At 49.8% G+C, this 11,477-nt stretch overlaps 1 protein-coding gene across 1 annotated transcript; it reads right to left on the bottom strand.

Moving 5' to 3' along the window:
- Nucleotides 1-3,855: 3,855 nt before the first annotated feature.
- PENK (proenkephalin) lies at nt 3,856-8,054 on the bottom strand. Its single transcript, XM_082364164.1, has 3 exons — nt 7,862-8,054; nt 7,277-7,417; nt 3,856-4,846 (listed from the first exon to the last, which is right to left on the bottom strand). Exons 2-3 carry the CDS (start codon nt 7,412-7,414, stop codon nt 4,193-4,195), a joined length of 792 nt encoding a protein of 263 aa, XP_082220290.1. The 5' UTR covers nt 7,415-7,417; nt 7,862-8,054; the 3' UTR covers nt 3,856-4,192.
- Nucleotides 8,055-11,477: the final 3,423 nt, after the last annotated feature.

The following is an 11,477-nucleotide window of genomic DNA, read 5'->3' as shown; positions in this document are numbered from 1 at the left end:
ACAAGGGAGTTTCCATGTGATATTTTCCAACCCTCAATGCTTCCACATTTTTTTGTGCTTCACTGTACGAAGGATACCTCCCTCAGGAGACATTTAGACTTGTTTTCTACTTGGAGTAACCTCATGTAGAACACAATTATGTGATTTCTAGAGTTTTGAGAAAGTTAAATTCCAAAGCTTTTTCAAGAGACTTGTAATTTGAGGCATTATGTTTACAGATTAATATACACAATGATGAAAAGCTTCAACTTCTTAATTACATAATTCAATATATACACAAAAATAGATTATTTAGTAAAATATGTTAAAAGGTTACCTATAAATCAATAAGAAAAAGACAAACAACCAAACAGATAAATGGGCAAATAAATAAACAAGAAATTTATAGAAGCATGTTCAGCCAACAGAAATGAAGCTCAGACTCACCAGCCACAGACAACACAAATTAACACGAGATGCTATTTTACCCATCACATGGCAAAATTAAGTGACTGAAATTATTTAACACTGGTGAGAGTGTGAGCACACATAAAGGATGCCTATGCATTGTAGATGGGAGTATAAACTGGTATGGCATTTTTGAAAGCTATGTGGCAATAACCATAAAATATTAAATATCCATATTCTTTGATCCACTAATTCCACTTTTAAGAGTTAATCTTATGGAATCGTTGCAATACACATTCCTCTTGGGAAAGGCGGTCTCAAGAGAAATCTTTAGACTCCCCACTCAGCCACATAAGGATGGACCTTGAGCCTGGAGTGCTTCCTTACCAAGAGATAAAAAGCTACACAGCCTGGGACAGGCATACCACCTTATGTGGGAATTTCTCTCCTTGCTTCAGGCTCAGTGAGGGCTCTTTTGTCTCTGCTTATAGCATGTGCATGATATGACACCTGGCCAACCACTGCTGTATCTGTCCTCTGCAGGGAAGGGACAGGGTTTCTTCTCCTGTGGCTTGAGATGGGTTCCCATAGGTGAATTTCCCGCACTGGCTGCAGGGAGAGACGTGTTGATAACGGGGGACTGACCAATGCCCACTATTGAAGGTGACCACGCCCTGTCTCTTCTCCAAGTAAAGCGTTGTTCCATCCAGTACTTGACTGTAGACTCTGATACCAAGATGTAAAGGGCAGAAGTGTTTAGAGTCTTCCCCAGGGTTGGCAAGGTACAACGCTTGACAATTACTACTACACGCACACACATATATACACTCTTTTTATACAGTATAGGACACATCAACTTGAAGTCCTCGTCCTGGGCAAGTCCTAACCCTTCCACGGTTATGGGGCCCAGAGCACCTGTGCTCAACACACGCTGAGCGTCACAGCCAGGGCACAGTTATCTGCATTTAAAAGAGCATCCCAGGGACCTCTTAGGCAAATGCCCCTCAGCATTTAAATAGGAAAGTCTTGAAAATAAAAGCCTTTAAGAGATAAAGCTGATGACGGTATTTCAGACTGAAGGCTGGACAGCCTGGGGGATATCTGGGGACACAGGGAGACCTACCCAGCACCCCTCGAGCCACAGGAGTCACGTTTTGTGCACAGCCGCCCTTGCTGTGCGCAAAATGTGACCTCACTGTTAAGGTCAGCCTGGGTGAGTTCCTTGCTTCGTTTGATGTTCTGAGCAGGGGCTGACAGCCCCACGTGCACCTAAGGGGAACGAACCATCTTTTCCCATGGTCTTTCTCTTCTCTCCTCCCTTCCTCTGTTTCCCCGTCCCTCTCCTCTGTTCCTTCCCTCCCTAAACATTTGTGGTGCATCCACCAGGCCCTCAATTCACCAGCAGGTGTGAGGGGTGAGGAAATACGAGAGCAGTTGACAGCGTCCCTCCCAGGGCATCACTGGGCCCTCAGAAGGGGCCCCAGACGGTGAAGTAGAGGGCCAGACATTTGTCTGTTAACCACTCTGAACATCTGAGCTCGGTCTGCACAGCTACCCCAAGTAGAAATGAAAAGGCTCCTCGGGAAGAACCATGCTTGATCTGAAAAAGAGTGTATATTCATTTGATTGTATTTTCTCATACATATTGGGTGAGATATATATGTACACGTATTGTTTTACTGTAACATAATAATTGGATTATTGTCTTAAAGGGAAGGAACTAGTCATTCTACTCTTACTGTCTCTGGGGTGCAGGCTGGATTTCTCTTTCTCAGATTTGGGTATCCTTAGTTTTAAGGGAGAGAATTTTTTTTTTTTAACATCTTTATTGGAGTATAATTGCTTTACAATGGTATGTTAGTTTCTGTTTTATAACAAAGTGAATCAGCTATACATATACATATATCCCCATATCTCCTCCCTCTTGTGTCTCCAAGGGAGAGCATTAAGTGACTTTTTTTCCCTCGAAGGACTAGCCCCTTGTCTCTCAAATCTGACCTGCAGATGGGTTTTGTTTGGGCCACACTGGTTTAAATGGAATCAATAGGCCGAAATTAAGAAATTGAGGTCTTATCATGAAAATTGAGGTTTCAGATATCTTTGGAAAAGTACTGGGCTGGCGTTTCCAAGGGAAGGAGTTGGCTCAGGTTGAATACAGACCTAAGATCTCTGATGTGTTTCAGCCCCATCATTTCTTACTGCTCCAGACAAGGATTTCCACAGGCCTGCTGCTGTTTATCAGCTCCTTTCCAACCTGCTTCAAACGCTTACATTATCTGCATCTCTAGTTCAAAAGGAGGAGGGCTCTGGCCTGGAAGTTAGTTTGTCAAAGATCACGGAGATGAGCTAGATGCTGGTGGGGATCAGTGAGTGGCAGGGACCTGTGAGCCCTTGCACTGACCGGGGGGACAACACATGGCCGTGGGGAGGTCCCGGGAACCCAGCAGGGCTGGACTCAGAGGGGCGGTGGGCGGCCCCATTGGGATGCAGCACATGGTCTTGCACAGACCTGGGCTGCAGAGCAGAGGCTCTTCCTCTGTCTCCCTCAGTTGCTAAACTCTGATTTGGGGGGAAGAACGCAAAGGAAAGGATGAGTGAGGGCCCTGGGAAAATGACTCAGTGGATGGGAATTTAGCTGCAGGTGGTTTCAATTAGAAAAACAAAGACATGTTACATTTTTTGTACCTGACTATTGTCCCAAATGGTTTAATTAATGTGAAGGAGCCATAAACTCCTTGTGTGAGGAGAATTTGCCTTCCAAAACATTAATAATACCTTGCCCAGTGATCTGGTCGCCAGATCCCTCCATTCATGCATCTGTCCATTCATCAGATACTGGAGGACCCACCGCAGTTGTGGTGTAGGGCTGGATAACAGTGAGCGAGATAGAGACCCACGTCCTTCCGATTCTTGGTCGTGGCCTGGATGAGAGACAGGGAACTGGAGTGGAAAGGACATTGCTTGGGAGCAAGAAGTTTGGGGTCTTCATTCCATTTCTATCCTTCAACTGCTGGGCAATCTTGGGCCAATGAATTGACCTATCTGGGCTCCACTTTCTGTATTTGTAAAATGGGGCTAAATTACCTTTAATTTTTTTTTAAATTAACGTCTAAAATATTTTGCTGAAGAAAAGAGACATACACATTTGGATGTAAATGCAGAGTTCCTTCCTTATATAGGAGGGTACAGTTTGTATCTTTATGAGGCTTTGGTTTTTCCTCACGTATCTGAATTCCAGAAACGAGAGTGGAAATACATTTTGCTTTGCTACTGTGTGTTTGCTCATCTAAGATGTCATATACAAGGAATTAAATGAAAAATGTTTTTGCAGCCTCAGCAGTTGGAAGAGGAGTAGGCCAGTGATACTTCTGTTGAAAGCAGATGGTTTCACTGTCTGTGAGTTTAGGATATGCGGTGGAGACCTAAGGGCGAATGAGAGCTCTGGAGGGGAAGAAACTTGCAAGAATGTTGTGCAGTTGGGGTGATGGGTTTATTATATCTACACACAAGTATGCATTTACTGGCATTTTTGTCAAAAATAAAGGACAAGGTAATACCAAAAACTATTTGAGCATGTAAACAAGACAGCTGCAAGAGACCAATACTTGAAGGCTTAAGGATTCTCAAAAGAACACAGGACCTGGAATGACAGCTTTCAGGTTGTACAGTTAAGTTATCCAGACAATCAAGTCAACTATATAATGCAAGCAACACAGGACAATACAACACGACCGGCGAAGCAGTCTCTCACTGGGGCGTGGAGGAAGGCTTAGCTGGGACCTGGGCTCACTGATGGGAAAGGGGATTAAAATCTCATAAATCCTCCATATCTTTTCTCCATTTCGGGAACTTCCTTTGAGTAACTTTCACCTTCTTCGTCGGAGGGCAGGGAATCTGCAAAGCGCTTGAGGAAGCCGCCGTACCTTTTCTGGTAGCCCATCCACCACTCGGGGCGACCCACTCTTCTCATGAAGCCGCCGTACCGCTTCTGCAGCTCCTTGGCTTCGTCTTCCAGTTGGGGGCTTCTCTTTAAGCCTCGCATGAAGCCCCCGTATCTCTTGCTCACGTCTGCGTCATCCCTGTCCTCCTGGTGCGGAGCCCCTTCTCGCTGGTCCCCCGCTCCCACCAGCTCCTTCAGCAGGTCGGAGGGATTGCCTATGGCGTCGTCTTCCTCCGCATCCTTCTTCATGAAGCCCCCGTATCTCTTGCCAAGGATCTCCCCTCCATTTGCCTCTCCCTCCGGCTCCAGGGGATACAGCTCATCCATCTTCTTCATGAAGCCCCCGTACCTCTTCATGAAGCCCCCGTACTTCTTGGCGAGCAAGCGGTGCTCCTCCTGTTTGCCGAGGGCACTGCTGCCGTCTGGAGGGAGCTCCAGCTTGGACAGCTGCAGAAGCTCCTTGCAGGTTTCCCAGGTCTTGAGAGAAGGCAGTTTCCCCTCACATTCCAGTGTGCAAGCCTGGGAAAAGAATTCGATTTAGTGATAAAAAGAGGCTTTTCTGATTTCATTCACCAAACACATTTTGTTTTTTTTAAGACCACTCTATGCTTGCTTTGATGTGGAAACTCCCACATAATGATCTCATTTTCCTTATTACAACTTTTTGCCGTACTGAACAGGCAAATCGAAGGAAATTCAAAAGGGGAGATTGTGGAGAATTAATGGAATCAAATTAGAATTTTTCTTTGCATTTTAACAGATTGTATACGCTGTGCCACTGCAATATTGTAAAGATATTTTCCCACCCAATTTTAACCTATATATGTTATTTCTTAGCAATTCAGGGGGTTTTATGGCCCCCCGAAGTCTACTTACAGAACCCAGTTACCAACCCATGATTTAGACATAAAAACCAGGCATTTTCTGGAGATTTTAAAATATATTGGTATATTACTTAATATGAAATACACACATATTATTTTCACAATGAAAGGAAGCATTTTATTAGTGCAACAAAATTCTTTAGGGTGTATATTTAAGCAGCTCTTAATGATTATTTAAGCTTTGTGTCTAAGAAAATTAAATATATGCATATATAAAAATCTAAAGATCTAATTAAAATGGTTCTGTTTTATTCTTGACATCTGATTAAGAAATCAAAACATCATTAAAAATTTAAGATGTTCAGGTGTCAAGAATATTTCCATCCTAAAATGAAATTTAAATAATCTATTGGCCAAAAATTAATGTTGAATATTTGTATACTGTTACCAAAAGGCTTTTTAAAAGGGATTCCTTCAAAAACAAATAATGGCAAATAATCGGAATAGCACAGTCACAGAATGGAAGTGGTGTTAATTTATATTTATATGCTCCTGTAGCCATCTATGCATTTTTGTATTATTTACCCTCAGTGTTAGAGGGTAAATTCAATTTGGACATCAATCATGGCATGCCTGCTTATCTTTGTATCCACCACAGAATGAAGCACAAGTGTCTTTCACATGGTAGAAACTCAATAACTCAATAAATATGTGTTACATTGATTTTACTACATAGTTCTGGCTAAGCAACCTAATTTCTCATGTGTCTTTTTCATCCAAGCGAAAATTCCAGAGCTGCTGTAATTCTAACAATATAGTCATCAACAAGCCTCTTTTCACAGAGAAGATAACAATCCTAAATGTAAGCTCCAATAGAAAATTCACCAGTTAAACAAAAAACAAATCAGAAAGAAAAAAGATGGACGAAGGGGATTGTTACCCCTACTTAAGATGCAGCATTTTTCTCAGAGTTTAAATATAAAGCCCTACTACTTGTCAAATGAAGTGGATCAGGTAATCCAAATGGAACGAAGAAACATTTAACCTGAAATATACACCTGGGGTTTTGTGGAATCCTTTCCTTAATTTTTGTCCCTGTTTTATGCATCTACATAATAAAGTTGCTTCAAAAGCTCTAGTGAGGAGCTGAACTCTTTGGATTAATACATTTTTCTCTGCCCAACTTAAGTTATCACAGGAGTTCAACAAATTGAGGAGACAGTGCAAAGGAATTATTGGGAGAACTAGTTAAAATGAAGCTTCCTGAGTCCCAGCTTCAGAGATTCTGACTCAGTAGAGCAACAGGAGTGATTCAAGAGCACACAGACCATGATTAGAAAGACAGTTCTTCTGACCTTAGATTCCGTCCCCCCCCCCCCGCCAAGCCCCTGCGTAATTTATCTTTGCATTGTGGCCACCTCTTTGGACTCCGCCACCTCTCTTGTGCCCTCTTCATAGCCAAAGTAAACTGCTGTCTTAGTAGGTGTTACACAAGTACGTTCTAGACAGGACAGAAGTGGAATTCCAGCATCACTTGCTGTCTGTAAAACGGCGGCTGACCTCTTTCTCTCCAGTCTACTGTGCTCTCCCTTCCTCCCCTCCCTTTATCCCTTCCCCATCCCATTGCTCTCTCGTACCCACAAGTGAGGGTCAGGGTCTGAGAGACCTGAGCTTGAAAGGGCTAGAGAAATGACATTCGAATAAAGGCAGCGGAATATCACTAATAAAAAAGTCAATATTGCTTGCGGGAAGGAAGGGAAGATGGCTGCGTGCGGAAGGGGCCCCGGGTGGGCTACGTGAGGAGGCGGGGTAACTGAGCATCTTCCTGGCCGCAGGTGAGGCGACGGCCCAGTGCTCTCCGAGGTGCTGAAGACAGTACAGCTCGGGGCTCCCGCCTCCTCGGGGTGAAAACAAACTTGGTTTGCGCGGAGACACCGCCGCGCTTTCCGGTCCCTAGATAGCCGCGGGTCCCGGGAGCTATTTGGTCAGCGTTCGGGGAACAGTCGGGACGCCTGGGTCACCAGGGGTCCGCGCCGACTGTGACCCCGAGACGCGCCGCGCGGCGGACCCGGGCTGTCCGCGCAGGGTCGCGGTTACCAGCTCCCGCGCCGCGCGCAACACTCACCAGCGGGTTGAGATCGGTCGGGCGCGCCAGGCGGTAGATGCACGTCGCGCAGTCCTGGCTGCATTCCGCCCGCACGGTCGCCAGGAGCCCGGGGCCGAGGGCCAGCAGCCAAGTGCAGAGTCTCAGGAACCGCGCCATGGTCTGCGGGGAGAGGGCACACGAACTCCGAGCCCGCCCGGGGCGCAGAGCGGGTCCCCGGCAGGGACTTCTCGCGGGGCAGCTGCAACGGGGCGTTCGTAGAACCAGAGCCCGCCGGGACACTCTTTCCCGGTCCCCTCGCCCGCCTGGGGGACCGCTCCGATCGCCTCGCGGTTCCCGAGTTGTCACTGTCACCCGGACCCCGGGGCGGCCCCTGGCACTCGCTCCCTTTCCTGGCGGCCGCTGCCCCGGGCAGGATTCTGGAGGGGACTACGGAGACCCAATGCGAGAGCGCGCCAGCCCGGGGAGGCGCGATATTGACCCGGGTCACATACAAGGAGCGGAAGAAAGTTGGGGAACCCCATGCAACGCAACGCGGAATAAAACGCAGCCGGCCGACGGCCCCAAACCCACGCAGCAAGGCGAGCTTGGGCCAAGTTCACTCACGTTGCCGCTGTTCCGGGCGCACAGGGTGGTCGGAGAAAGCCGGGGCGGGCGACTCCAGGAGGGAGAGGAGAGCAAGGCAGGCGGGCGGGCGGCGCGGGGCTCACCGTCACGGTCCTCGGCGTCGCCGCGGCCGCAGCGCAGGGTTGGGGGCCCGCCTCGCCAGCCTCCCTCGCCTTCCGGGCTGCGGCGGCCGGAGCCACTTTATAATTCGCCCCGGAGCGCAGGAGGCGGGCGCGCCCCAATCGCCGGCGGGCTGCCGCTGACGCAGGCCCTACGCCGGCCGCGTGCCGCCCCCGCCGGAAGGGGGGTCCGGACCGCGGCGGGGGGATGCGCGTGGCGGCCCACCCCTCGGCCGGGTGACACACCGAGGCAGTTAGGAAAGTTGGGGAGAGAGTGGGATGAGATCAAGGGCCCCCGCGCAAAGTCACTGCCATCGCCCTCGCCGGGGTGCGGGCTCCGGTCGAGGGCCCAGGCTGGAGGGGGAGTTAGCGGGGCAGACGGAATGTGCTGGAGACCCTCCGAGTGTGTGCTGGGGTACCCTTCCCCCGCCTCCTCCTGGAGCGGCCCCGCGGCCCGGGTGGGCGCCGGGCACAGCCGTCCGGAATGTGGTCACTTGTCCACCGGTCTGTCCCCGCCCTAGACTCCCTTGCTGACAGCGTCAGGCGCGTAGTAAGCGCTCAGTTAACGGTGAAAGGAATGGCTGATTGAAACTTTCCGGGGATCTTAAGATCTCTGGACAGAGCTTTCCCCTTTCTCGTTAGTGAGATCCCTTGCCAAGCGCGCACGCGGTAAAGCCCACGCTTCGGGAACGATGTTCCCACCCACCAGGGTGTCCTGGGGGATTTCCACGAGTGAGACGGGGTGCGGGGCCGGGGCGATGCCCGCATCAGGGCTGGTGGCGAAGGAGCGAGGTGGGAGGGACGCGGTACCCAGGGCGTCTGGGGCTTGGGGCGCGGCCGGGCAGAGCGCCGACCGCGGAGGCTGGGGCCGTCGATTGAGACCCGCTCGCCATCCTCGCTCTGCGGAAGATTGCCAAGAAGCAAGCCATTTACCTTGTCTGAGGCCTCAGTTTCCCCATTTGGAAAATAGGGGCAGAGGTAATGAGGGACAATAGGGCCGGAGGCTATGCATAGGGTTCCGGAGAGACGCAAATGAAATAATGGGCCAAAGCACTTGGCCTTGTGCCTGGCGCATAGCAAGCCTTAAAAACGTGTTTCTAACCCTGCCATCCATCTGCCTTTAGGTTTGTCTATCATTTACTTATCCTACGTTTATTGTTTATTGATCGATCCATCCATCTATGTATCTATCAGTCCTGGTCCTAGAGGGAAATCACAGAGTCCCACAGCTCGTACACAGAGAAAGAAGCCCAGTGCTTTCCCAGTCAAAGCACCTTCTGTCAAGGATGCGCCCGCACTTGGACCTTCGCGAGGACCAGCCGCCGCAGGGCTCTTCCGAGCTCGGGCCGCGCTGCGTCTCCCACTCTGGTCACTAGAGGGCAGCGCTCTCCTGCGTAGGTCTGGGCTCCGGGGAGGGGTCTTGGGGCGCCAGCCGCGGACACGCACCCGAGAGGCCGCGGAGCAGCTCCCGCGCCCCTGCCTGCCTCCCGGGCAAGGCAGCCCTGCACCGGGCCGGGAAGCGGAGCGCGGGGCTGCGGCGGCAGAACGCTCCACACAGCTCGGAGGAGCCAGCATTGACATCTTGCCGGAAAAGCAGGACGTTTCCCCTTCGACGTTTTAGGCTTTTCACATGGACGAGGGTGGAGAGCTGGTGATGCTGTCTCCAGCTACCTACCCGTCCCCCAGCAGGAACGCGGTTTCCCCCTGCTGCCCGGGGTCTGGAAAGGCAGCGACTACACTGCAGTACTCAGTGCGAAAGCCGTGCACGAACAACCGGGCCTAAAAGGGGAGAAAACTTGCTATACCTGAGCACTGGCATCCTGGGGATCAGCCAGGTACGAACTTTAAACACGTAACCGGGGCCAAAGGCTGAGACCCCCGTGTGAGTGACCGCACCACGTGCTGCTTCCCTGGGTACACAGTGCTGGACGCCGAAAGACCGCTTAGAATCTTGGAAAACTAGAAGCTGAAGACTGAAAGGGGACTTGGGGATAAGTTATTCCAACCTTTATTCTATAGACGGGAAAAACGAGGATCCGAGCATACAAGTGACGTCCAAGTGACCGGTCCAGACAGAACGAGGCAGAAGCAGGTCCCATCACACCTCTCTAGGGAGAGCTCCCCTGCCCCCGCCCTCAGGCCTGGTTTTTGTTTCTGTTGGAACAATCACTGTCTCCTCTGAGTTAGTATCTCTTGGTGAACCTGCATCATTCTCTGAGGCTTTTAAATTAATTATTTATCTATTTTTGGCTGCATTGGGTCTTCGTTGCAGTGCGCGGGCTTCTCATTGCGCTGGTTTCTCTTGTTTCAGAGCATGGGCTCTAGGCACACGGGCTTCAGTAGTTGTGGCACGTGGGCTCAGTAGTTGTGGCTCGCGGGCTCTAGAGCGCAGGCTCAGTAGTTGTGGTGCACGGGCTTTGTTGTTCTGCGGCATGTGGGATCTTCCCAGACCAGGGCTCGAACCCTTGTCCCCTGCACTGGCAGGCGGATTCTTAACCACTGCGCCACCAGGGAAGCCCTCTGAGGCGTTTTAAATGTCAGTGGAGAGAGAAAAGGAAAGAGAAGGCTGTCCCCTAGGAGTAGGGTGGGGATACTGAGTGCTCCAGCACCCGCCTAGATGTTTGGGATGTAGATGGTACTGAGTGAATGTGTGTTGACAGACTGGAGGGATGAGGTGGGGAGAGGTGGGTCTGGTTTGCGTGCCCCAAACTGCGAGGATCTCTTCCTACCACCCTCCCCCATCTACCCTGGGACTACAAGACATACATTTCTGTGTTCATTTCTTTATATTTGAACAGTGGTAGTGAGTTGCAAGGGATTCATTTTTCACGATCCTTTAAATACTTATCAAGCACTGATAGATTTTACCTTATCTTCTGGGAAAAAGCTTCTTTAGAAATCAGACTCAAAAAAGAGAAGGGAACCTTCTCAAAGCATTTAATCCACAGAATTCTGATTCCCAGGTTATGATCGAGACCTCACCTGCTTCTGATCCTAAGGTCCCAAACATTAGACAAAAGAGATTCATTCTAGAGACCAAGAAATGTGGCTTTTAAAGCCCCGATGATGAGTGGTGTTTTACTCAGTTCTTATGTATTCTGGGAGCCTGTAGGAGGGATTTTAACAAGTCCTTTCAGGGTCCTTTTCCATCATTTCCGGGATGTCTTTCAGGTTCCTCTCCTCCCCTCCACCTCCCGCCGCCCAAACACACATTCTTTGTTATGGAAACTGGTTTTTCTGCCCCTCTCTCTGTAAAATAGCAGCAGTGGGAAGAAGGCAGTTCTGCACTCTGGGGATTGTGTAATGTTTCAGCATAAAAGCACCATGTTCTCACATTTCAGATGTTTGGAGTCACACCAGAGGCAGGGCAAACTTGCCCATTTTCAGTTACACTGTAAAGTGTGGGCTTTGCAAGATAGGATTCTGTGAGCTGGGCATGTTACCGTGAAGGACCACTGTTGAGGCATCTTCTTCAGACTGGCACAGAAAGAGCACCG

The sequence above is a fragment of the Balaenoptera borealis genome, assembly GCF_965194805.1.
Source record: "Balaenoptera borealis genome assembly, chromosome: 17".
In the NCBI taxonomy this organism is placed as follows: Eukaryota; Metazoa; Chordata; class Mammalia; order Artiodactyla; family Balaenopteridae; genus Balaenoptera; species Balaenoptera borealis.
Note: the sequence above shows the minus strand (reverse complement) of the source record. Positions and strands in the feature narration are given on the sequence as shown.